We start from the raw sequence: 26,752 nt of genomic DNA on the forward strand, positions 1-26,752 counted from the left end.
TCCTATTACTATTTTGATTAGTAATTCTCCCATGCCATCCATAAATTATCTTCGAATTATTAAAATCTAACCCACAACATGAACTGTCACATAACAGCACATTTTATGTAATGGAATGCAACACAAGAAATTGCTAGCATTATCTATGCAGAAGAAAAAAATGGGAGGCTTCACACACAACTATTTTGTCAAGTTGAGGCCTATACATACTCTCCAGAGATGAATTCTTATTCATTTAAGAAAGGCTTAACTTCAGAACAGACATGCAAAGGATTGCATTGCTAATACAGCAATGCATCTCTGTTGACTGGAGTGTAACCATAACCTATTCTCCAATGTGACAGTGCTGTGAAATCACACTACACAATCAAACTAGATAGGCTTGCTGCACCTCATAAGTGATTACGTTGACAGTACATGGAGACAGGCACTTAATTAAACTGTTTCTATTTAATCAGGAAAATTTAAGTCATTTTACTTAAAAGATAATGTATAAATATAGATTTAAGCACCCAATGTATTTTGCTCAAGTGAGGGGAACAGGATAAATACAGCACACTGTCTGATTCAGCTTCCAAATGTATCTTCAACCCTGACAAAAGAGAGGCTACCTTAGGAACTCACTGAACCTCTCTTACTGAGGACCTATGACATAAACACTAATTAGAAATAGGTTTACCTTCTCGACATTTTTGCTGTGCACTTTCAACTATTTTTGGCTTATGGCAGCCCTATCATAGGTTTTCTTAGAAAGATTTCTTCACGGACCACGGAGGATTCAAACTCTGATCTCCCAGACTCTTCGTCCCAACTGTCAAACTATTAAAACACCCTGGCTTGTTGGGCAAATATTACTGTTCTTCTTTTATTACTTTTGATATTGCCTTTGACCTCAGGACCATAGAGGATGTGGCCTGTTAAGCAGTTTGCATTTACTTCTGCCATACTATCTGAACAAAACATGCAGACTTTGATACAGAATCATGTTTTGAAATATGGCAGAATGTTGTGCCTTTTTGGTTGGCCTCATAAAAGTATAACCACAATATGGACTTTAGGATAAAAGACATACACCTTTACTCTTCTCCACTCCTAGCCTGATCAGACAGCCAAACTGAAAGGGAAGAGGGGAATTAAAAGGGTAATAGCTCCTTTTAATCAACAAAGAATCAAAACAAATATTCCCAGATACCAGGAATCAGACCACTGTGTGTGTAGCTAGGAAATATTTGTTAACTTCCATCAAATTGACTTCAACTTAAGCAAACTTTATGAATGAGAAACGTTTAAGTCATCCTATTATCAAACGTAACTTGGAGGTCTCTCAGGTCTTGCAAACTCAGGCCATAGCCTTCTTGGTTGAATCCATCTATCTGGAATGGCATGTGCTTTCCAACAAGTCATGCATTCTCATGAGAAGGCTGAAGTATGATAGTCTCAGTAGTCTAACATACTGCACAGTGAAACAGCTCTCCAGCATTTCAGACAAAATTATTCCTTATCATTGATCATCTCCTAGCTAAATATTAACCAACTCTACTTAACGTCTGAAACAAAATTAGACAGGTATGTCCAAAGTGGTATGACACAACTGAAGTGACAAGAGTGAGGAGCAATTGCTTGGGAGATAACAATATTTGGTCTTTCAATTCAATGCTCTCATTCTGCAAAGAAATCCTGGTGCACCATCTGTCAATTCTTCCCTCCCTTTACACACCACAAAACTCTTCAACAACTCTGCTTTTTCAGATTCTATGTAAGTCATGTTCCAGGGAATAGGACTTCATCAGAAGTGTGCTTATATTATATTTAATGCACTAAGTAGGAAACCAAAAGAGACATCCCATAATAAAGCATCCTTGCTTGAGCTCAACTCTTTCTCCTTCAGTCTGAGAGACAAATGCACCCTCTGGTGGTTCAACATTACTGATGAAACATAGTCCACCAGGACCTGAAGGTTAAGCTTGTTTGAGAAAAGATAGCAGTAAAGTTTCATTGCAGAAAATATAATGAAACACATGTACATCATTTTCAAGCTATCCAAAAGCAAAATGTATAAAAGCAATTAAGTGTTAGAAAAGATTTACTCCTAAAGAATGCATTTACTGTTCAAATATAGTTAAATATAATACACCGACACCATATCAAACATCATGAAAAGAAAATGAGCAGGAATTGAGAGTGAGCGCATTTTGGTCCTTGTATACAATTCGACCTCCAAATAATAATAATAATAATAATAATAATAATAATAATAATAATAATAATAATAAAGTGTCAGGAGAGTTCTCTCATCGTCTTGAATAAGCATTAATACAAAAACTTTAAGGACTGAGACAGACACTCCAGAGTTATCATTCTTAACAAAGTCTAGAATCTTAAAGGTAAAGGTTTCCCCTGATGTTGTCCAGTCATGTCTGACTCTGGGGGTTGGTGCTCATCTCCATTTCTAAGCCGAAGAGCCGGCGTTGTCCGTAGACACCTCCAAGGTCATGTGGCCGGTATGACTGCATGGAGCGCCGTTACCTTCCTGTCAGAGCAGTACCTATTGATCTACTCACATTGGCATGTTTTCGAACTGCTAGGTTGACAGGAGCTGGGGCTAACAGCGGGCGCTCACTCCGCTCCCGGGATTTGAACCTGGGACCTTTCGGTCTACAAGTTCAGCAGCTCAGTGCTTTAACACACTTCGCCACTGGGGCTCCAAATCCGTTGGGATTTGTCTAGAATCTTAATTCAGGACAAATCCCAACTTCCGCCTCTGACTACTTAAAAAAGTGACAATGCAAGACTCTTCACTTGATTAAGGCTAAGCTCAGTCCTCCTGTTCAGTTTATGGTTACTGAAGCAACGTCCACTCAGGAACATTCCCGCAGAAAACCTGGCAGCATTCACTAATATCATTTACTAATATCATTCACTAACAATTAGCCGGACTGCATAGAATTGTGGCCCATTTTCCTCATTCTCCAGATATACAGCTTGGCATTTTCCATGTAACCAAATCTTTTCCAGGTTATTCAAGGACTTCACACCAAATGTTTACATGTTTGAAAACCATCTCGTTTTCATAAAATCCAAGTAAAGTGATGTTGGTGTTTCATTTAAATGCTTTTCACGTTTTTAGAGCACCTTTTTCAAGAGAACAAAGATAGAAAACCTGTTTCTTCCAATGAGGATGAGAAAACATAGGATTGGAGTGCTGTGTGGTTTCTGGGCTGTATGGCCGTGTTCTAACAGCATTTTTTCCTGACTTCTGCCTGCATCTGTGGCTGGCATCCTCAGAGGATCTGATGGTGGTAAAGCAAGTAGAGTGTATATACCTGTTGAATGTCCAGGGTGGGGAAAAAGAACCAGTGTCTATTAACCAAGTGTGAAGGCTGCTATTAGCAAGCCTGATTCGCAAGTGTCTGAGTGGAATCCATCCATTAGCATGTGCGTAACTAAGAAAATTGCATTGTCAATAATGAGGGCATCTGCCTGGAAGTAGCCAGGCCTTTGTTCCTTTGGGGTGTTTTTCTTGCCTGGAGGCATCCTTTGGGTGGTGTTCATCAATTACTCTCTTAATTCTGGTGTTTCTCAATATTGGTAGCCAGATTTTGTTCGTTTCCAAGGTTTATTCCTCTCTGTTGAAATTGTCCATGTGCTTGTGGATTTCAATGGTTTCTCTATGTAGTCTGACAAAATTGTTTTCCAAGTGGTCCAGAATTTCTGTGTTTTCAAATAATATTCTGTGCCAAGCTTGGTTTATCATATATTCTGCCATTGCTGATTTTTCTGGCTGAAGTAGTCTGCAGTGCGTTTCATGTTCTTTGATTCATGTATAGATGCTGCATTTGGTGGTATCTGTGTAGACTTGTCCACAGATACACAGTATGCAAGACTCCTGCAATGGTTAGAGGAGCTCTCTTATCCCTCTTAACTTGGCCATACAGCCCGGAAAACACACAACAACAATCCCTCTAATCCTTAGCCGACTATATCATTTGTTGAAATTTCTTAGTAGGTCCATAGATAGTTTGTAGATTATGTTTCTTCGTTACCTTCTCTATGCTGTCAATGGTTCCCTTGATGTATGTAAGAACACCTTTCCTCTAGGTGATTCTTTATCTTTATTCCTGTGGCTTGTTCTAGGTCTTGCAGCTCTTCTGATGTCTGCAGAAGAGTAACCATTAGCCTGTAGAGGCCAGTTTAGGTGACGGCCATAGTGTTCCTCCCAAAGAATTTGAAGTGTTCTCTGATTGTGTAGAATCTATATATCCATAATAAAAGTGAAAACCCGTATGTGTGTATGTGGCACAGGTGTCTGCTCACACAGACAGTCTCCACAAACAGGCTATAGTTCCTAGTGCTAAGGAGCCAGCAAGTCACTCTTTTCCACTGACATTGCGGTTACAGCGAGCTCCATGAACATGTAGCCCAACCCCAAACACTACAGCCCATCACCCAAGGAATGCTTTCATTTGGGGACCATTTCATCCTAGATTTTGCCTTTTCCTCCACCACAGGCAGGCATCTTAGGGTTCTCCATTGCTGTGAAATTTGCATGACCCCACCTACTGCCCTTCCCTTTCAAATCTGTCTGCATAACAAACACAGCACAACTACACTTCCTGGAGGAGTTTGGGAGATTGACTCCACATGGTGGAAGTTGTAGTTCACCCTGTATCAAGCATTGTGACTCCTACTGGGGAATGTAGAGGAATTGCAGTTCACCTACACCCAGAACACTGTGAACCCAAACAATGATGGGTCTGGACCAAACTTGCCATGCATACCCAATATGCCCAGATTTGAATACTTGTGGATTTTGAGGAGAATTGGCCTGGACATTTGGGAGTAGTGGGTACTGGGATTTATAGTTTACCTGCAAAGAATGAGAACTTCGAACCCCAACAATGATGGACCAGGACCAAACTTGGCACACAGAGCCCCCATAACCAATAGAACATATTGGACAAATTTGGGGAAAAGGGAGTTATAGTTCACCAGCCAGTTTCACCAGAGAAACTGGCCCACACCGACAATGGACCGGGACCAAACTTTGCACAGAGAAGCCGCATGACCAACTGAACATACTGCAGGGGTTTGTGAGAATGGGCCTTGATTCTGAGAGTTGTAGTTCACCCGCATCCAAAGAGCACTAAACCTAGCCAACGGCGGATCTGGACCACACTTGGTACAGAGACCCAAAATGGCCAACTTTGAATACTGGCAGGGTTTGGAGAGGATTGACCCACGATTCTGGGAATTGTAGTTCACCCACTCCAAACTGAGAATACTTAACATTCAAATACAAATAATGCCTTTTTCAAATAACCCGGGCATCGCCGGGTCCCCAAGCTAGTATATTAAAAAATAAGGTATGATTTGTCAAAACTAAACTGCCTGTTGAGTCACTTATTTTTTTATATCTTAACTTTACCTCCTCTACATGTACTTTTTACATTAGCAGACACCTATTCCAGTAAACAATCCCATATAATCCTACTTAAACTGGCTTAATCAGGTCTTTTCTTTGAATTTCTTCTAATGCTTGGACAATAAAGCCTTCGAAAAATTGCCCAAAGATATTGAAAGATAAAAATCTACATTTACTGGCTAATAGACTTTTTCCTTCATAGCTCATGAAATTCTACCCAATTATGTGACTTCAACCTCTTATCTGATTTCCCTTAAGAAAACACAAGCAGAGAACATTCCTACTAAACAAGATTTATTATTCTATATATGATACTTGAAAGCAGACTCAGAGATTTTATATTCAGTATAGTATCTCTAACATACACATGGCTTTATTACATTCAGGGACCAAACAAATTAATACAAAAATCAATACTGCTACATGGGAATTATTTTAAAAATTCAAAAAAATTCAATGAGACATTCATTCCATTCTGCATGGAAATGAGAAAGATGCTATCAACCTTTATAATATTATCTTCAGCATGCAAAGGCATAACCTTTTGTAGACTGAGTCTACTACATCAATGCATGGCATAAAGCCATGGTTCCTAAACTTATTTGGCCAACTGCCCCCTTTCCAGAAGAAATATTACTCAGCGTCCCCTGGAAATTAATTTTTTAAAAATTTTAATAGCAAGTAAACAGAAAGATATATGTATGAATGTTTCTACCTTTTTCGTAAAATATAGTAAAGAAAAGTATAAATTAGAAACATTGAAGTTTGAAATTATGAAACTATTTTTTGAACTCAGAATAGAAAGGTAATACAAAAAAAGTTAAAACATTCGAAATCATCTTAATGATTTTCTGCTACCAATTTAGTAATCCTCGGCTCTATTTTCGTCAGCAGTAATCTTAAATCACTGAGATTGATGATCTGCAATCGGTTTCTTTTTTTTCTTTTTTCTTTTTGTTAGTAAATTGGTTACCGCACTGAATCCACGTTCCACTAAATATGATGAAGGAAATGCAATTAAGAACTTTTGAATTACAACCCATATTTCAGGATAAGCCATAGGGATCTCCTTTTGCAGCCAGAATGGTTGGTAGCCGCTTTTGAATTTAAATTTCAATCCATCATTTGTAGTTATTTCCATCAGTTCTGTGGAGATTCTTCGGTGTTTGCACTTGAAAAAGGATCCAAAATCCAATCAGGTATGTTCATTTTCAAAATATCTTCAAATCGTTGATTAAAATCTGAATGGAGAGCATCCAAGTGCTCACAATAAGGAAGTATGTCTTCATCTTTTTTTTCCTGCTCCTGATAAATTTGGGAACTGGCTGAATTCCCCTCGTCCAAAATTTCGTTTGTACAGAAGTTTTGTCACAAATGCAGAAATAACAGATTTTGTTTTTATTAAATTCAGTTCATCACCTTGAAGCTGAAGACTGCTTTCATTAAATTTTTGAAACAAGTCGGTCAAGTAAGCAATGTCACTTTTGGATTGAATTAAACTGGATCGTAAAGCATGATTTTTACCTTTCAAGAACTCCAGCACCAAGTTAAACAGCTTATAAAACCTATCTAAACAGGCACCCTTTGACAACGAACGAACTTCTGTATGAAGCAGCAAACGATTAAATTCTTCATCGTTTTAATACAAAGCTGTTTAAAGAATCTGTCATTCAATGATTTGCTTCTGATTGTGTTAACTTTAATTGCATATTGTAATGAATTATGTAGGCGTGCACTTAAATTTTTGGCAACTAGATGTTGACGATGGATGATACAGTGTACTGATTGCATTTGGCACCTCCTTTTTTAAATATGCAAGAAAACCCCTGTAGCGCCCTACCATCGCTGGAGCACCATCTATGGCTACTGATAAGATATTACTCAGAGGTATTTCTTTTTCTTTAAAAAAAAAACTCATCCAATGCATGAAATATTGATTCTCCTTTAGTATCAGTTTGCAAATATTTAGCAAATAATAATTCTTGGCAAATTTGTTCTTCCTTTGTGAACTGCACACATGCTAAAAGTAAAGCTTAATTTCCTAACAAGGTTGACTCATCAAGTTGAATAGAAAACAGAGATGTTTTAAATAGCCACACAATGAATCTTCAACTTCTTGAGCCATTTCATCAATTCTTCTTTGCACTGTATTACTACTCAATGAAATTTTCTTGATAATATCAGATGCTGGCTTGTGTAGCACAGTGCGTATTACTTCACTTATAGCCGGTATAATTAGTTCTCCACCAATAGTATGAGGTTTTCCCGATTTAGCAATCATTAACGAAATCTTGTAAGAAGCAAGGAAGCCATCGCCATCTTCTGTGGCTGCGGTTGAAAAGAGTTTTGCCAATGTCGGTTGTTTGATAAATTTTTCTTTTAGTGTTCGAAAATAAGATAAATCCTTATCTCTTTTATCACCATGAATTTTAGTCAAATGTTCTTGTAGTCTGGAAGGCTTCATAGCTTCATTTGATAAAACTTTCTGGCAAATCAGGCACATTGGTAATGTATTGTTTACAGGCGAATCAATAAAGCCGTTTTTCAAATATTCGATATTATATTGTCTACATTTTTTCTTTGGTTGAGCCATTATTATCTGTAGAAAAAATAAAAATTTTATGGAGGTATTTTTAAATATTTTTTTGTATTTTTTTGAAATATTTTTGTAAAAAACAAACTAAAATAAATACTAATGAAATAAACATGATATTAATTGTAAAGCGCATATAATTATTACAAAATAAATAACATACTCACCAATTATAGTCGCACTATTTGTTAGTTAACTTTAACTTGTCACAATATCACAACAATCTAACTTAAGAATTATAGTACGCTGTAATTTTCCCGTAATAATTACGAGAAATCTCCTGATTCATAGCGTCCTCCAAAATCTGCTGGTAGTACTGCCAGTAGCCAGTACTGCCGCTGTCGTTCCAGGCTTTGGCCTTGCGATCGACCAATCGCACGAGTGGCAGTTGCCCGCAGCAATGCTCATAGTGCTCACGTGTTTTGGAATGGCAATTCAGTGGCACCACGTGAACAGTAGCAGTGCACGACTGCGCATACCTCAATGCAAGTGAGGAAGTATGCAGAAACCGAGCCAACATCCAGTACGTTGTTCAAAGAAAAATTAAGCGTTATGAGTGGAATGCATACCAGTAAATCAATTTTTCTAAATCTTCTCTTCTTTCTTTCATGCTTTCACTGCCCCCTTACAGTTATTCATCGCCCGCAAATGCACCTGTGGCCATCACCACCCCCCTGGATCGCTTCAGCACCCACCAGGGGGCAGTAGCGCCCACTTTGGAAATCACTAGTGTAAAGTGTCTATAGGCAGATATTTATGCCTATGAGTGAACAGTTTTATATTTTAATATTAACAGAAATGCAAAACTTATAGGTATGGTGAAGTAACCAGTTTTAATGATGGTTCTTGAGGGACAAAGGTAAGACGAAAGACATTGCCTAAAGCCAAGGTAAGTAGATAATGGTACGATGGCATCTACTCAGGTCAAGGAAGGAATGCCAAACTCATGGGATTACTATAAACATCCTTCAGGCTACAACACCTACCAATGAAGTTTAAAAGCAAACCGACAAAGAAATACTTTCACCCAGAACTAATCTATTACAGAACAGACTAAATACGGAAACAACAGAACTCTCACTAGTGGTTCTAGGAGTCCCAACTGAGACCACTCAGAAATATCATCCATATATTACAACCTATTCTGGAAAATAATTTACTGAGCTTGGCCTTACAGTGCATAAAGCAAGGTCTGTTCAGATTCTGGTAAAATAAAACAAGATGGACCCCAAGCTGAAAGTCTGTTATTACTTGCCTGCCAATGTATCCCCATCACCCCACCTCCAGCCTCAAAATCACCCATCTTCAAGGTCAGAAAATAAATTCATATTGTAAACAGGCCTGCTAAAAACACTAGCTAGTCCCTTAGAGCTGCACAATACAAAAGCATTTGCCAGTCTAACTTACATTAATGGAATATGTTTTCTCCTAAACAATAGATAAGAAGAATTTATTTGCTTACTGTACCACTCACTCCTTTGGAAGATCAAAAAGCATGAAAAATTGAAAATCAACATGGAAGTCCCTTTTTACTGAATTTTGACAACACTTACATGGATGAAACAATTGCAGCTATAAATGGGTCAATCAGAATTGGAGAATTTTGAACAAGCCATTTATTCTCGCTCTGCAAGAAACTGTTTTTACTGGCTTTTACTCAGGACTGGGAAAGAATAAAACACTGCTCTAACTAAGTACAGGGATTTCATAAACATCTATTTTTACAGTATTTTAGCTTGCATTACAGATACTTGTTATCAATCAATGTAATAATAAAGTCTAAAAACAGACATTCAGATTGTAATTCGAGGGTACAAACTGTGACGCTTCTATATTTTGAAATTATAACAAGATCATCATGTTCTAGTTTTCATATGCACAATATGCAATAGCAGGAGACTCTCCACGCCAATTACGATGGTGGAAGCTGCTCTTTCAAAATCCAAATTCTCAGCAGACTTCAGTGTAATGAACAACGGTGGGTGAGCAGATTTCAAGTTTATGAGCTAACAGACTGCATTAACTTTTAAAATGCTAGATATAACCAAGTGTCACATGAACTTTACAACTTTTGAGTTCATGTGGCAAAAGCAATTTGGCATGATTTCTGAAAGAAAATCTATAATGTTATGGTCATTTGCTGTCTTTTTGTAATAATATTTTGTTTTATAAATCCCATGCGTATAAATCTCTATAGTTGTAATTGAAATGTAGGCATATTACTGCAGACATATCTTAAAGAATCTTTGAAATCCTACTCATTTGAAACAGCTTCACTCTAGAAAATAAAACTGGAAGGAAAAAACCAACTTGTTAAATCTGCCTGTAAACAATCTAATAATCTAGCAAAGGGGCACTGTCATGACATTATGGAAATCACAGTTGAAATTTGTATGCTGAATCTTACAAGTTCTTGCTTATATACAAGGGATAAATCATTCCATGTGTCATGGCAAGCTGTATTTAGGTGCTAGATTTTGGAATGAGAACTTGCACATATGAAGAAATAAAACTCTCTGCACACCCCTCATAAATGTTCTGGGTGAATGAAAGAGGATTTTTTTACTCCTGTGGTCTGCGAAGTGAGAACTAGTTTAAAAAGTAAACTGTGTTGCTTCTTTCCCAAAGTATTTTCTCATAAGCAGGCTAAAAACAATCTCCAAAAAATTCTTTCCAGCACTGTTATCATCTAACCATTAATAATCAGCAACTATCTGTTGAACTCTTAAAATACAACCAACCTTTTGTAATAACGAAAAACAGTTGTCTGTATAAAACTAGAGTTTAGATAATTTTGGCATGATATTATTGTGAGTCAAAGGATCCATATTACACATGATTAGAAACAAAAGGAAATATATCAGTTTAAATTAAAGGCCAAATTGGTTCAAACTGGCATGACAGACTTTTAAGACTCTCGCAATGAAATTATTGTTATCAAATTTCTCTTTTTTTGTAATAATGGATTTGTCTCCAGGCTGAGATTTCAGGATAAAACATTCAAGCTAGTCTCCTTTTAGAAAGCGATATTATGGGTTTTGTTCTTGAACACCCAGGCCAGAATCCTGTTTGCTATGCCAAAGTAGTCATACCACTGCTGAAGATTGAGGCCACAGTGGCATGGGGATAAGCAACAAGATTAAGAGAAAAGTGATAAAGGTAAGGAAGAGAGGAGGCAGTGGCCAAGGGATAAGTAGTTGCTAAATCTGAGCTTCCTACCTCCAAACCACTGGCATCTCAGAGGGGACAATTATCTAATACTTGCACAGCAGGGAAAAAGTGTAACATCTCACATACTGTTTCTGGTCTACGTTCCACCACATAATGCCAGTTACCACATCTGTGGCTGTGTTATAGAGTTCACATAATCCTGGTCAATACAAATGACCTGTCTTTCATTTGATGCTCTTTTTCCACCAACCCAACTATCAAATAAAGAGCATTTTCCCATCCTCACAATGCTAGTTTTGAACTCATTAATTCCTGAATTTACTACTTCACCTATTTCTCAATCTTACAGACTTGTAGGAAACAAGAGCAAATGGGTTGTGTACTTGATTGCTGGAGGAACCCTGGCATACTGTCATGATCCAATTAAGAGATTCAGAACTGACCTCATCTTCTTCCTGGATATTATCATTGTCATCCCCTTCATCTTCATCATCACTGTCCTTATAGCCAGGAGGAAGTGGTGGGCCAATGAGTTCATCGTCTGAATCTTCCAATGTGCCTTGGGCTGGAGGAGGTGGACCAATCAGCTCTTCATCTGAACTGTCCTCGCTTTCGCTGCTAGATGAGTCTCTAAGTAAAACACAACAAATGAGACAGCATGAACATTATTCAGTGCATCCACTTCTGCAGAGAACTACAGCTGATGTCGCCAACATATCTACCTTCTGTGATGCCACCAGCTGGGGAATGGAGAACACCATAGGATCTATGCAAGGGAGCGAAACAATCAGATGCAAAATGGTGAGACAGTGTGGCAGTTTGTGAGGAAGGGGAATTTGCTTGGGTGTTATAGGATGTGTGATGTGAGACCTTCTGTGTCAAGAGTAGCAGCACTTCTACCTTGCCAGAACTAGCAGGGAGGACTGTGTGTTGAGAAACAAGAGACTGTGCCAACTCCAATGTCTAAGCCTTTGTTTTTCAATCAACAATTTTATTACAAAGGGAATTACAGTGAGATCAGCAAGCTCTGGGAATTGTGCAGACAAAGGTGGCCTTAATGTGAGCTGGGTTTCTTACCAAAACCCACACCAACTAAGAGCAGAGAGGAAGATGTGTGTTGATGAATGCTTTTTGTCTTTATTCCCTGCCACAGTGAAAGAAAGGCTGAGTGAGGGAAAGATTGGAAAGAGGTGGAGATGGAGCGGATCTACTTATTTAACTATTGTCAGTGAGACAATGACTATGAAGTGGATATTGCTGATATCAATATTTCTTCTCTATACAGATTTTCAGAAAGACAATGACATTGAAAAGGGGAAAGTCCCACTCATTGCTGGCAAGTGGCTCACAACTCATTTCAGAGAAAACAGATCTTCAGAAACAACAACAAAAGGATCAGAGTCACTCTAGTAGAAAGACATTGTTTGAGCCAGTTATAACGGAAAGCAACATATTTGCTATAATTCTTTAATTAAGGTGTATTTGGTGGCCAGGCCATAATAATTCCTATTGCTCTGAAATGACATAACTCACTGGAAATGAAAAATAACACTTAGTAAAATTGAAGGCAGTAGGAAAACAACATTACATATCAAGTGGATAGTTCCAAGGAAGTCACAATCCTGAGTTTGCAAGACTTGAACTAGGACATTAATAATTAGGACCCTCGGAGATCAGAGGGTCCCCTTAAATCAAAATTGACTTTGTGGCATATAACAACATACACCTTCTTAAATTATATATGAGTTACACCCAAGTATTTAACATTTGTAATCTGAATGCATTTCCACTGTGTTTAAGGGTTTTTATTTCATAGTTAGTCTGCATAATACCAGACATTTTCAACTTCTGCAAACAGAAATTACCATGAAAATCCTGTCATTAAGAAACACTGCAAAATTAAATATATTAGTAATTTTAAAATTATGCTAACTCTGAGCATTAGTTGTAAGCAAATCAATTTACAATTGACATGAGAGAAGCCTCCCACAAGGAGGGTAAAACATCAAAAACATCCGGGCGTCCCCTGGGCAACGTCCTTGCAGACTGCCAATTCTCTCACTCCAGAAGCAACTCTGGTTGCTCCTGACATTGAAAAAAAAACCCACAGAGATAAATATTTCTATTTATACCTGGAAGATGTCCTTCCTACTGGACATGGGGCTGTAGCTGATAAATTACCAACGCCAGGCTGATTATCAAGTTCTTTTTCTTTCTCAGCTGCTGCTTTCTCACGTTCTTCTGAAAAACGCAGAAAAGAAAATACAGTATGAAAAGGGATAGCAATCTGATACATGCTTTAAAGGTTTTATTTATATTTGAAAATGGCACAATAACAAAGAAAAACATTTTATTAAAGTATTTAATACTAACATTCACAGGCTATAGTTTTGCTGCTGCAGAAATGTGAGGGGAATCCCAGAATCTGGTAATAACAACTTACTAATCTTGTGGGCAAGGAAGTTGCCCAGAGCTGTATCCACTGGCTCTCGTTTTGTCAGCAACTTGCCAAAAGTAACCACTGAGTGCTGTTAATGGAGGAGGTGCCCATAAGCTAATATCTAAGAACCAGTATATGACATAAATCATTGATTATCCTACTTAGGAATTAAGCCTATCAGTTATAGCAAGAAGCAGGAACTGTTAAATGTCAAAGTCAATTTATGTAGTTTTGCAGCATACTGTAAATGGGTTGCCTCTTTGGCAGCTACTTGCCTAAAAAGCTGTTAGCCACTGAACGATTTGGCAGCATCATCATCTAGGGACATTTCAAAATAACGTCTCACCACAATACCATTTTCCTTTGCATTTGGCTTTGAAATATCAAATGTGAAATGAATATTTATTTTTACATTACAGTGGCTTATATTTTACAAAAGCTTCATTACGCTCCTTTAAGTCTACCGGTAATAAGAAAGGTAATCTAAATAAATACAGAAATAAAGTGTTGTTTGGCTGTTTGATGATATCAATGACTAACATTCCTCACTGGGATGAGGGAAAAGGAAACAGTGGATGAGAGAAAAGAAGTCACTAAGACTTTAAAACTATTATTTGGTGACTTCTTGTTTTAAAACAAGCTTTAAAAATATACTTCCATCTTTCAAGCACCAAACACAAAAAATCATTTTTGCCTTTCTCCATTTCATCTTATTTGATAATTACATTTCATTATTAAAATATAGTCTAACAATGCTTTCACCCAAATTCAGTATAAACTGCAAACATCAAAAACCTAAACTGAGGAGCTGAAGATAATCAAATCAAAACATTTATATGAAATAGTGCCTTCTCACCCAGAATCTTCCTACTTCTTTCCACAGCAGTTCTTCGAGTTTGTTCAAACATTGCGTTGAAATCAAATGTTCGAGCTTTCTTCCCTAGGTTTTGAGAAAGAAAGACACTGTTAACTCAAGATAAGATTACATGTAAAGAAAGTGGGTGGGAAAAACCCGTAGCAACCTTCTAAAATACTGATCTTGTGGTGCCAGAGCGCAGTCTGTTCAGCGCCTTCCAAGTCGCCCAGTCTTCTGTGTGCTCAGGAGGGAGTCTCTCATTCGGTATCAGCCATGGCTTGAGGTTGCGGGTTTTAGCCTGCCACTTTTGGACTCTTGCTTACTGAGTATCTCTATAGATCTTAGGCTTCTTCCACACAGCTGAATAAAATCCCACATTTTCTATGGGTCTATCTCAGAAATGGGCAAACTTGAGCTCTCCAGGTGTTTTGGACTTCAGCTCCCACCATTCCTAACAGGAATGGTGGGAGTTGGGAGTCCAAAACACCTGGAGGGAGGGACAAGCTGGCCCAAGGCCTGGTGCAGAGCTTAGATGCAGGGCAGGATCCTTCCGCTGCTTCTACTCACCAAAACCCGAGAAGCCCATCGTGGCCGCCAGCTGCGGGTCGGCTCCCCCCACGGGGTCGGCATCTGGGAAGGAAACCAGGAGAGTTAAAGGGCGATTCCGTGCCAGAACAAGGCCGCCTTTCCCGGGGAAGTGCTCCTCCCTCCATTCGGGCCCAACACTCACCGCTCTCGGCGCCGGGTTGCTCCATGGCAGGCCTCCGAAGCCTCTCTTCCTCTCACCACAGCAACACAAATCCCACAGCCAAACAGCCGGAAGTAAGCAACTCTGGAGCCGGCGGGAGCAACTACTGAGCGAAAGAGAAAGCCCTTCCGCTCGGTCTTGGCAACAAGAGTGCCCCTGGTGGCCGGAGAAGGAAATGCCGCCCAAAGGCTTGCTGATTTCAGCATTAGCCAGGCAAATTTAGGGCCCTTCTCCAGCCATATATATGACCCAGAATATCAAGGCAGATAACCCACAATATTATTATTATTATTATTATTATTATTATTATTATTATTATTATTATTATTATTATTATTATTATTATTATATTGTATGACACAGCAAACAAGATAGACATGCTGGATTTCGTATCACAAAATCACAAGTCGAACACTTCCCAAGTGTCTAGGACTGTGTGATGTATTTTCGGATGATGCGTGCAGATCCCAGTAGGGTGGCCTTTTGCAGTTGGCAGATCGTGATTTTGTCAATGTCTATTGTTTCCAAATGCCGGCTGAGATCTTTTGGCACGGCACCCAGTGTGCCCATCACCACCGGGACCACCTGCACTGGTTTCTATCAGAGTTTTTGAAGTTCAATCTTGAGGTCCTGATAGCGGCTGAGTTTTTCCTGTTGTTTTTCGTCACTGCGACTGTCACCTGGGATGGCAACATCAATGATCCAAACCTTTTTCTTTTCCACAACTGTGATGTCTGGTGTGTTGTGTTCCAGAACTTTGTCAGTCTGGATTCGGAAGTCCCACAGTATCTTTGTGTGCTATTTTCCACGACCTTTGCGGGTTTGTGATCCCACCAGTTCTTTACTGCAGGGAGGTGGTACTTGAGGCATAAGTTCCAATGAATCATTTGGGCCACATGGTTGTGCCTCTGTTTGTAGTCTGTCTGTGTAATTTTCTTACAGCAGCTGAGGATATGATCAATGGTTTCGTCGGTTTCCTTGCACAGTCTGCATTTTGGGTCATCAGCTGATTTTTTGATCTTGGCCTTAATTGCATTTGTTCTGATGGCTTGCTCCTGGGCCACAAGGATCATGCCTTCTGTCTCCTTCTTCAGGGTCCCATTTGTGAGCCAGAGCCAGGTCTTCTCCTTATCAGCTTTTCCTTCAATTTTGTCAAGGAACTTTCCATGCAATGTTTTGTTGTCCCAGCTGTCAGCTCTAGTTTGTAGTGTGGTTTTCTTGTACTGGATTTTCGTCTGCTGTGCTTTGAGGAGTTTCTGATTTTTGATTATTATTATTATTATTACAGCTGCACAACATCAAGCATGAACATGTGAAGACTGTGGTCAGTAAAGAATATACACAAAGGGTCAGAAAAATTCTCAAAAGCAGGCTCAATGGAGGCAACACCATCAATGCCATAAACACCTGGGCCATACCTGTCATAAGATATACTGCTGACATTATAAATTGGACACAGGCAGAACTGGACAACTTGGACAGAAAAATAAGAAAACTCATGACCATTCATCATTCACTGCACTCTCGCAGTGATGTTGACCGGCTATATCTGCCTAGAATATCAGGGGGCAGAGGACTCTTACAAGTAAAACAAGCAGTCAAAGAAGAAGAACATGCCCTGGCATAATATGTAAAGCAAAGTGAAGAACCTGAAGTCAAAAATCAGAAACTCCTCAAAGCACAGCAGACAAAAAACCAGTACAAGAAAACCACACTACAAACTAGAGCTGACAGTTGGCACAACATCACATTGCATGGAAAGTTCCTTGATAAAATTGAAGGAAAAGCTGATAAGGAGAAGACCTGACTATGGCTCACAAATGGGACCCTGAAGAAGGAGACAGAAGGCCTGATCCTTGCGGCCCAGGAACAAGCCATCAGAACAAATGCAATTAAGGCCAAGATCAAAAAATCAGCTGATGACCCAAAATGCAGACTGTGCAAGGAAACCGACGAAACCATTGATCATATCCTCAGCTGCTGTAAGAAAATTACACAGACAGACTACAAACAGAGGCATAACTATGTGGCCCAAATGATTCATTGGAACTTATGCCTCAAGTACCACCTCCCTGCAGTAAAGAACTGGTGGGATCACAAAGCTGCAAAAGTATTGGAAAATGAGCACGCAAAGATACTGTGGGACTTCCGAATCCAGACTGACAAAGTTCTGGAACACAACACACCAGACATCACAGTTGTGGAAAAGAAAAAGGTTTGGATCATTGATGTCGCCATCCCAGGTGACATTCGCATTGACGAAAAACAACAGGAAAAACTCAGCCACTATCAGGACCTCAAGATTGAACTTCAAAGACTCTGGCAGTAACCAGTGCAGGTGGTCCCGGTGGTGACTGGCACATTGGGTGCCGTGCCAAAAGATCTCAGCCAGCATTTGGAAACAATAGGCATTGACAAAATCACGATCTGCCAACTGCAAAAGGCCACCCTACTGGGATCTGCGCACATCATCAGAAAATACATCACACAGTCCTAGACACTTGGGAAGTGTTCGACTTGTGATTTTGTGATACGAAATCCAGCATATCTATTTTGTTTGCTGTGTCATACAGTTGAAGTCCAAAACACCTGGAGGGCCCAGTTTGCCCATGCCTGTTTTATAAGGTCTTCTCTGCCAAAGAGGGCTCACTCATTCCATTCATTCTCACTGGGCGCTGAAATGCCTCTAGCTTAGGAAAGGTCGAACAAATCCCGGAAGTTATGTGTGTATGTGTTGAGTAGAATTTTTCTCCTCCTCTCTATGGAGGGGGAGAGGTGCCTGCCTCTCGCGCGCCCGGCTGCGCGTGCGAGGGAGGGAGCGCGCGCTCTCACCCGCGTTGCATGCCGGGACTTGGCGCGCGGGGCTCCCATGCCTGTGCCGTGAAGGCGCCTTTTTCCTCCTCCTCCTCCGTCTCCTTCTCTCCTTCTTCTCCCGGCGCCATGCCGGCCGCCCTCAACCCGGCTGGGGCTCCGGCCTTGCAAGAGGCGCTGGAGAACGCGGGGCGCATCATCGACCGCCAGGTCCAAGACGACCGCTGCTACCCGGACCTCTCCGAGCTGCTCTCGGTGCCCGCGCCCAGTAAGTGTGGAAGCTAGGAAGGGGCCTTGCTCGATTTGTGAAGCTTTTACATCAGGCCTGAGCCAACTTGGGCCTTCCCTCCGCGTGTTTTGGACTCCCAACTCCCGCAGTTCCTTCCTAACAGCCGGTAGGCTGGGTTGTTCTGCATTTTCCGGGCTGTATGGCCATGTTCCAAAAGCATTCTCTCCTGATGTTACGCCCACATCTATGGCAGGCATCCTCAGAGGTTGTGAGGTATATTGGAAACCTAAGCAAGGAAGGTTTATATATCTGTAGAAGGTTCAGAGTGGGGGAAAGGACTCTTGTCTGTTGGAGGCCAATGTGAATGTTGTAATTAATCACCTTGATTAGCTTTAATGGCCTTGCTGATTGCAAGCTTCATTCCTGCCTGGGGGAATCCCCTGTTCGGAGGTGTTAGCTGTCCCTGATTGATTCATGTCTGTTATTCCTATGTGTTCAGTGTTTTCTTTATTTACTGTTCTGATTTTAGAGTTTTTAAATAATGGTTGCTTAGTTTTCCAATATATAGTAGAGTCTCACTTATCCAACGTTCTGGATTATCCAATGCATTTTTGTAGTCAATGTTTCAATGCATTGTGATATTTTGGTGCTAAATTCGTAAATACAGTAATTACTACATAACATTAATGTGTAATGAACTACATTTTCTGTCAAATTTGTTGTATAACATGATGTTTTGGTGCTTAATTTGTAAAATCATAACATAATTTGATGTTTAATAGGTTTTTCCTTAATCCCTCCTTATTATCCAACATATTCACTTATCCAACGTTCTGCCGGCCCATTTATGTTGGATAAGTGAGACTCTACTGTACCTCACAACCTCTAAGGATGCCTGCCATAAATGTGGGCGAAACCTCCAGAGAAAATGCTTCTGGAACATGGCCATATAGCCTGGAAAATGCACAACAACCCAGTGATTCCGGCCATGAAAGTCTTTGACAACACAGCCAACAGGCTGTTAGGAATTGTGGAAGTTGGAGTCCAAAACACCCAGAGGGAAGGCACAAGTTGGCCAGGACAGCTCTACACTTGGTTATGTGAAAGGGCCCATTGTGGAATCAGTGAAGTTTTGACATCACTTTAATTGCCACAACTCTGTGCTAAACGGAAACCCCTTACAAACATTCACTACAGACTGTAGCACTTTGGGGGTGCCAAATAAGTCACAGAGGAGCAGAAGTCACCTTGCACAGCTTTAATGGGAAAATGGTGGACTGCTATAGGAGGGCTAAAGTGCATCATGTCTCTGTAGCGAACAGTGCTAGCCCGCTTCATTATTTTTTTAAAAGACACTGGAGATACTAGAGAATGAACAAAACACCCCACTCTTTCTTCAACAGTCTATATTTTATGCATAGTAAGGGCTGAGACAATTAATTCATCTTCATAAAGAATGTATATTCTTGGGTTGCTGTGAGTTTTCCGGGCTGTCTGGCCATTCTGTCCTGACGTTTCACCCACATCTATGGCAGGCATCCTCAGGTTGTGAAGTTTGTTGGAAACTAAGCAACTGAGGTTTATATATCTGTGGAATGTCCAAGGGTAGGAGAAATAACTCATGTCTGTTTGGAGTGTAATGTTGCAATTAATCACCTTGATCAGCATTGAAAAGCCTTGCAGCTACAAAGCCTGGCTGATTCCTGCCTGAGGGAATCCTTTGTTGGAAGATGTTAACTGGCCCTGATTGTTTCTTGTCTGGAATTCTTTGTGTTCTGAGTGTTTTCTTGCTTAAATTGGAGTTCTAGTCTGCTACAGCAACCAGACAAAAAGAAATCACATGGGAAAGAAGTCTTGCCCACTTGGAATTAGTTCGGTTTTTTCCTCAAGCAATTAATGTATAGCCTCTTCATTTGAATAACTTCTTTTCAACCTAAAGAGTATAATTTTAAGCAATAGCATCATTTTGGTTTAGACATTGAAAGTTTTTTTCCTGTTCTAGATGTCCAGATAAATGTCTTGTGCTATGGAACATATAAAGGAAGTGGAGTAATGCCTGGATCTTTCAGTGACCTCCTTCTGGTATCGGTCTTCGGGATGTGATGTCATGTGACGTGACATAGCCCCTGGTGGCACAATGGGTTAAACCCTTGTGCCAGCAGAACTGCTGACCAGAAGGTGGGCAGTTTGAATTCAGGGAGCGGGATGAGCTGCCGTCTGCAGTTTCTCAAGTTGCTCCTGGCACGAAAAAAATGATGTGATAATGGCTCTGATCTTTTCTAAAACTTGATGACATCTAGGGCTATCCAGTCCAACCCCCTGCTATGCATGAACACATAATCAAAGCCCTCCTGACAGATGGCCATCCAGCCTCTGCGTAAAAGTGTCCAGCGAAGGAGACTCCACTGAAATCCCATGCAGAATATTCTAGTGTGAAACAGCTCTTACCATCAGGAGGTTTTTTCCTAATGTTTAGGTGGAATCTCTTTTCCAACAGTTTGAATCCATTGCTCCATGTTCTAGTCTCTAGAGCAGGGGTCCCCAAACTAAGGCCCGTGGACCAGATGCGGCCCTCTAAGGTCATTTATCTGGCTCCAGTCCTCAGTTTTAGATTTAGGCTCGCCTTAAGTCTGAAATGACTTGAAGGCACACAACAACAACAACAACAATTCTAATTAACTTTACTATCTCATCAAGAAGCGGGCCCACAGTTCCCATTGAAATCCTGGTAGGTTTATGTTGGTTAAAATTGTTCTTATTTTTAAATATTGTATTCTTTCATTTTTTTACACTACAAAATATGTGCAGTGTGCATAGGAATTTGTTTGTATTTTTTTCAAACTATAGTCCAGCCTCCCAACACTGAGGGACCATGGACCGGCTCTCTGCTTTAAAAGTTTGAGGACCCCTACTCTTGAGTGGCAGAAAACAAGCTTACTCCCTCCTAAATATGACATTCTTTCAAATATTTAAATATGGCCATCATGACCTCTTTCTGCCTTCTGTTCTCCAAGCTAAACATACCTAGCTCCCTAAGCTTCTCCTCACAGGGCTTGACTTCCAAACCTTTGGTCATTTTGGTTGCCCTTCTCTGGGTACTTTCTAGCTTGTCAATATCCTTCTTGAATTATGGTGCCCAGATTTGGACACAGTGTTACAGGTCATGTCTGACCAAAGCAGAATAGAGTGGGACTATGACTCCCCTTGATCTTGATACTATACTCCTGTTGGTACCGCCTAGAATTGCATTGGCTTTTTTGGGTGCCACATTGAAATCTGGGTGATCTCAGAAGGTGTTTCTGTAGGACATGGCTTCCAAGTCATAACTGTTGGTCTTTGAGATATCTTCTGGGTGCCTCTTGGCCCTTATACAGCTTTATTACTAAGCAGTTTCTCTGGGAGCCCTCCCACACTGCCCCTATATCCCAGTAACCGATCCCTGATTATCTGCTTTAAACTGGAATATATGAGTCCATACTACCAGATAACCTGGGATAAACAGATAATATGGATTAGATCATGGTATATATAGTGGCAGTATGGAAGGGCCCTGAGAGAAGTCATATACATGCTGTCTGTCTATCCTGATTTAATTCTATTTTTAAAGCTACTTTCAAACTATCTCAATTTCTCTTTCTTCCTCTTCCTTTCCCTCTTTGTCTTCATCTTTACTTCATTTGTTAGCATCTGAGTTCAAAGTGCAAAAGTACATAGTTTTATACTGTGTTAACTCTGGCCCCTTCCACACAGCTGAATAAACTCCCACATTTTCTGCTTTGAACTGGAATATATGACAGCGTGGACTCAAATAACCTAGTTCAAAGCAGATATTGTTGGATTTTTCTGCCATGATGCACTCGGTTATATGACTGTGTGAAAAGACCCTCGATGGAGGGCAAGGAGAGTGTTGTGCTGTTCAGTAGACTCAGGGCCCTTCCACACAGCCATATAACCTAGAATATCAAAACAGAAAATACCACAATATCTGCTTTAATATGTGTTATCTGAGTCCACACTGCCATATATTCCAGTTCAAAGCAAAAAATGTGGAATTTTATTCAGCTGTGTGGAAGTGGCTTCAGGCATAAGCAAACTTCTACAGCCTTTCCTACTCTAACATCATTAAGTCTGGATCTAATGTCCTGAACATTGTTGTCACCAGACCTCACAATCTCTGAGGATGCCTGCCATAGATGTGAGCGACACATCAGGAGAAAATACTTCTGGAACATGGCCATGCAGCCGGAAAACTCACAACAACCCATTGGTGTCACCATCTTCCATAATGATGCTCACCTGGTGGTTTCTGATGCTTTCCAGATGATTGGCTATAGGCATCGCCTTAGGGACAATAACATTCCATAGTCAAGAAACATTCACTTCAGTTAAAAGATGCATACTTTGAGAAAGCTTTACTGCTCCCTCCTTAACGGAAATGACTATGGGGGGGGGGGGGGGGGTGAACAAAGCTAGGAATGAACAGTTTTGTTATTCTTTATTTGTCCTATACACACAAAAACTTCTGGAAAGAAAAATGATACAAGCACATTTACAATCAAGAACTTGTTCATTCTAAAGTAACAACTAACATTTGCTGTTTTCAATAAGTAACTTTAAAGTAGTATCTAAAGCCATGAAATACATATATATAATGCTGATATCCTAAAAATGGGTTAACTGATGAATATGTGCAGCCCTTGAGTCCCTGACAAGCCCCTCTTTCTTGTCAGTGTGTAACTTTTATCTTGCTTCTTTCAGGTTCACGTTGACTTGTTGAGCAGCACACTTTAGGATTCATATTTCTGACCCTCCCCCCAAACACATATAATAGTTTCTTTTAAAAAAAAAAATATCTCAAAGGTTTTCTGGAATACTCATCAATTTTTAGAGTTAATTTGTTTGTAAGGCAATAAGCTATTTTGTTCAGCAACCAAAATTTTGATATTTAATACTAATATTATTAATAATAAAAGTAATAATTTCATTTATCACCCATCTCTCCTTATAGCTTGAGGTGGAGCACAACATACGGTAGTTAAAATATATCCACAAAAGCACACATTAAAACATGCACATATTAAAATACATGAAACAAAAATTAAAACACAAACATAGAATGTGATTTTAGAATTTGTAGTGTAAACTGACTGGATATAAAGTTCTGGTTTGTATCCTGTGAATCAGAAGTCAACCAATTTGACAAGTTTTGGAGTTAATGCTTAGAGTTTCTGTGAGTGATAGATACTAGTTATATATTTTTGAGGCTTATTATAGTTTAAATGTAACGATAAATATCCATTAGTTGGCTAGAATTTTCTAGAACAGTTAATTGAGAATTTTTTTTTGCAGGATTAGAACTTTGACATAAGTAAAACTGTCCATGCATTTTTCTTTGTTTATGTCTCCTTATCACTCCACTTCTTTCCACAATTACAGGTATTCCCTCAGTTTCTGGAATGGCAGATATGGATTATCCTTTACAAGGACCTGGTCTTCTTTCAATTCCAAATCTACCTGAAATAAGCTCAATAAGGAGAGTTCCCCTGCCCCCTGAACTGGTTGAACAATTTGGACGTATCCTGATAATGATAGTTCCGGGGGGAAATCTGTGGTTTGTCTCAAGGCTGGGAAGAGTGGGCAAAGGAATGATACTGCCTTGTATTTGTTTAGTATATTCCCTGGAATCTTTCTTCCTTTCCCCTGGTTAATTTGTATGTCTTTATTTAAAATTGATTAACATTTCATTTGAAGATTTTAAATGTAACCATTATTTCATACTGACAAACACTACATTGTAATAGAAGAAATTGGGAACTTTTTGGGTTGAGAGGCGATACGTGAATATCGTAAATTAAAGCCAGTGTGATTTAATGTTTTGTGTATTGGATTAGGACTCTGGGAGACAAAGATTTAAGATTCCTGTTCTGCCATGGAAAACCACTGGGAAACTTTAGGCAAGACACAAATTGGAAGGCAATGACAAAGCTCCTCAGAATAAATGTTGCCAAGAAAAGGCTGTAATGTGGTCACCATAGTTTGGAGTTGTTTTGAACCTACCTAATTACAAGTAGTGCTTTACATGTGAAAGGCCAGGATTAATGGTCATTTTCTCCAAATGTGTTTAGAAAATATCTTGTCTGTAGCCATCGAAATCCACTGCTAGTTGGAACATAAGACTATTGTGTTAAATGAACCATTGTTCTCACATAGCAAAACATGATAAACACTATCCAGTCTAACTTCACTCTATTCTCTTAGTTATCTTTAGAATCTCCCCTATTTCTTAGATATATTATTATATGTTGTATTCTTGCTTCCAATCCCAAATACCTGGTTGAACTTTCAGCATTGTTTCTCTGTGGTGTAGAGTCTGCAGCACTGTTTTTCTGGTGTAGAGCCACTTTTGTCTCCAAACATATGCAGAAACATGCACAGGTTTCCGCCTCGGACTGGAGACAGTATAGTAATGCTTGTGATGACACAAGTTGTTAAGCAGTAAACTGTAATGATGGATTTGGGGCGGGGGCAGGAGGGGCAGCTCTCTGTTCCCTGAAGCATTGCATTTTCACCCTTTATTTGTTTTTAGTCTTTCACTTTTGGCATGCTGGTTCTTCTGAGGGCTGTGTCAGAAATGAAAACAAACATTTGCAACTAGGATTGTTGTGTGTTTTCCAGGCTGTATGGCCATGTTCCAGAACAAGTTCGCATGTACATACAGACTATTATAGGTGTAATAACCCAATTTTTACATTCCTTTTCTCTGTCATGGGCTCTTCCTTTCTTTGCTAAAACTCATGCTTGGTTAACAAATACCTTTTACAAAAAAAACTTTGATTTAAAGCCCTTGATCATGGGATTTCCAGGCATGTAAGAAATTGCTGTTTCCCTCTAGGCAGATGTATTAAAATATGCATTTTATTTCATACTCACAAGGCAGTTTTATAGTTCCGAATATTGAGCTTGGGGCACCTTCAACCATCCCAGCCCCACTACATGTGATATTTCAGACTTGTATATTCTTATTTTTGTGTTTTCGTTCCTTAAGTCTGGATACTTCAGACATGCAGTGTAATTGTATGATGGGAGTGTTCCCTGAGATAAGCAGAGCATGGCTGACCATCGACAGTGACATTTTCATGTGGAACTATGAAGACGGGTATGTCATTATAGAAGTTACTTAGAAAACACTGACTTATCATAAATCCAATATTTATTTCCCCAGTAGCCTAGAACAATTAAATCATTGGAATGTACATCATTGATTCAATAGGTCTACTTTAGTTGATACTAAAAATTCAATGTAGGCTAAGGCAATCCTCCTTTTTCTTATAACTGAACTGTGCCATTAATTAATTTTAGTCATAAGTGTAAAAATTACTATTTGTAATCTTTCCCTGTGTGGTTAGACTTACCACCTGTTTTATATGAAAAATTAAATATTGTATTTTGATTCTGTGTATTGTTAGTGTGTGCTTGTATTTGTTGTACACAACTTTGAAATCATCAGAAATGAATGCTTTATCAATATCAGTAAGTAACAATAAGTAGAAATGCTTATGGTACTAAACATAAAATCCAGAGGCTGTATAAGAATCAGATTGTAGTGCTAAGAAATTACAGACAACATGCTTGAGAAAGTATTGTGTTGTTTCAAAAAAATGGACCTGATTTGAAAGCTTGATTTCTCTGTAACCACAAACCGCCCATGAATGAAATATATTACCATTTGAAACTTGTGCCACAAACAGGCTCTATCCTTCAACATAGGGCCTAATGACATACTTTATACTCAATTTGTGGAATTATATTTTAGATATGTTTCTGACTTCATAACTTGATAACTCATTAAACAGTTTACAACTTTTTGTGGAATTCTAACAAGTTACCATCATGAAATATCATGCTTTGAAATTGGGTCCATCGTTTTGAAACAGTCTGTATTATACATTCATTATCTTATCTCTTATATATTAATACACCTTTTTTCTTGTCTGTAACAGGGGAGACCTTGCTTATTTTGATGGTCTTAGTGAAACCATTCTTACTGTGGGACTAGTGAAACCAAAAGCAGGTAAAAAAAGCCACAGAGGAAAATGCCTAAATCTTAATTATTCTGATAACAAGCCATGTTTCGTAGCTTTCAGGAGTTGTCACAGTGACACACCAGAGGTCTAATAAATGGGTTTCTCCTCTCTTGCATCTCGATAGATGAATGCTTGAGAGACTTGCAGAATATTTTGCTTATTTAACAAGTATCTGGTATAATGACAAGTTGGTTTCCTAATTCACAGGGATTTTTCAGCCACATATACGTCATCTGCTGGTTTTGGCCACACCTGTGGATATAGTGATTCTAGGACTCAGCTACGCTACATTGCAAGCAGGTAATTATAAATATTGTGTCTTGAATGCATCTATGTAGAGGTGAATCCATGGAATGGATGGATGGATGGAGATTGGCTACACTGTCATTTTCTACAAA

At 39.4% G+C, this 26,752-nt stretch overlaps 2 protein-coding genes across 9 annotated transcripts in view; one reads left to right on the forward strand and one right to left on the reverse strand.

Moving 5' to 3' along the window:
• wdr70 (WD repeat domain 70) overlaps window positions 1-15,371 on the reverse strand; it is a 218,253-nt gene extending 202,882 nt beyond the window's left edge. For all 8 annotated transcript variants that reach the window (XR_010003615.1, XR_010003614.1, XR_010003613.1 and 5 more), the window contains exons 1-5: window positions 15,213-15,371; window positions 15,050-15,112; window positions 14,483-14,566; window positions 13,319-13,427; window positions 11,630-11,816 (exon numbers count right to left, since the gene is read on the reverse strand). Coding sequence is in view for 5 of the 8 variants with exons in the window: in XM_008116097.3 (XP_008114304.1) it covers window positions 11,630-11,816; window positions 13,319-13,427; window positions 14,483-14,566; window positions 15,050-15,112; window positions 15,213-15,237 (468 nt within the window). In the remaining 3 variants the exon portion in view is untranslated. The remainder of the gene's footprint in view (window positions 1-11,629; window positions 11,817-13,318; window positions 13,428-14,482; window positions 14,567-15,049; window positions 15,113-15,212) is intronic.
• A 2,682-nt stretch (window positions 15,372-18,053) lies between these two features.
• Window positions 18,054-26,752, forward strand: part of nup155 (nucleoporin 155) — a 40,756-nt gene continuing 32,057 nt past the window's right edge. Inside the window, exons 1-5 of the mRNA XM_062972476.1 lie at window positions 18,054-18,309; window positions 23,707-23,844; window positions 25,330-25,426; window positions 26,271-26,341; window positions 26,562-26,654. Coding sequence (XP_062828546.1) covers window positions 18,072-18,309; window positions 23,707-23,844; window positions 25,330-25,426; window positions 26,271-26,341; window positions 26,562-26,654 — 637 coding nt within the window. The 5' untranslated portion in view covers window positions 18,054-18,071. The remainder of the gene's footprint in view (window positions 18,310-23,706; window positions 23,845-25,329; window positions 25,427-26,270; window positions 26,342-26,561; window positions 26,655-26,752) is intronic.

The sequence above is a fragment of the Anolis carolinensis genome, chromosome 2 (assembly GCF_035594765.1).
Source record: "Anolis carolinensis isolate JA03-04 chromosome 2, rAnoCar3.1.pri, whole genome shotgun sequence".
Lineage (NCBI taxonomy): Eukaryota > Metazoa > Chordata > Lepidosauria > Squamata > Dactyloidae > Anolis > Anolis carolinensis.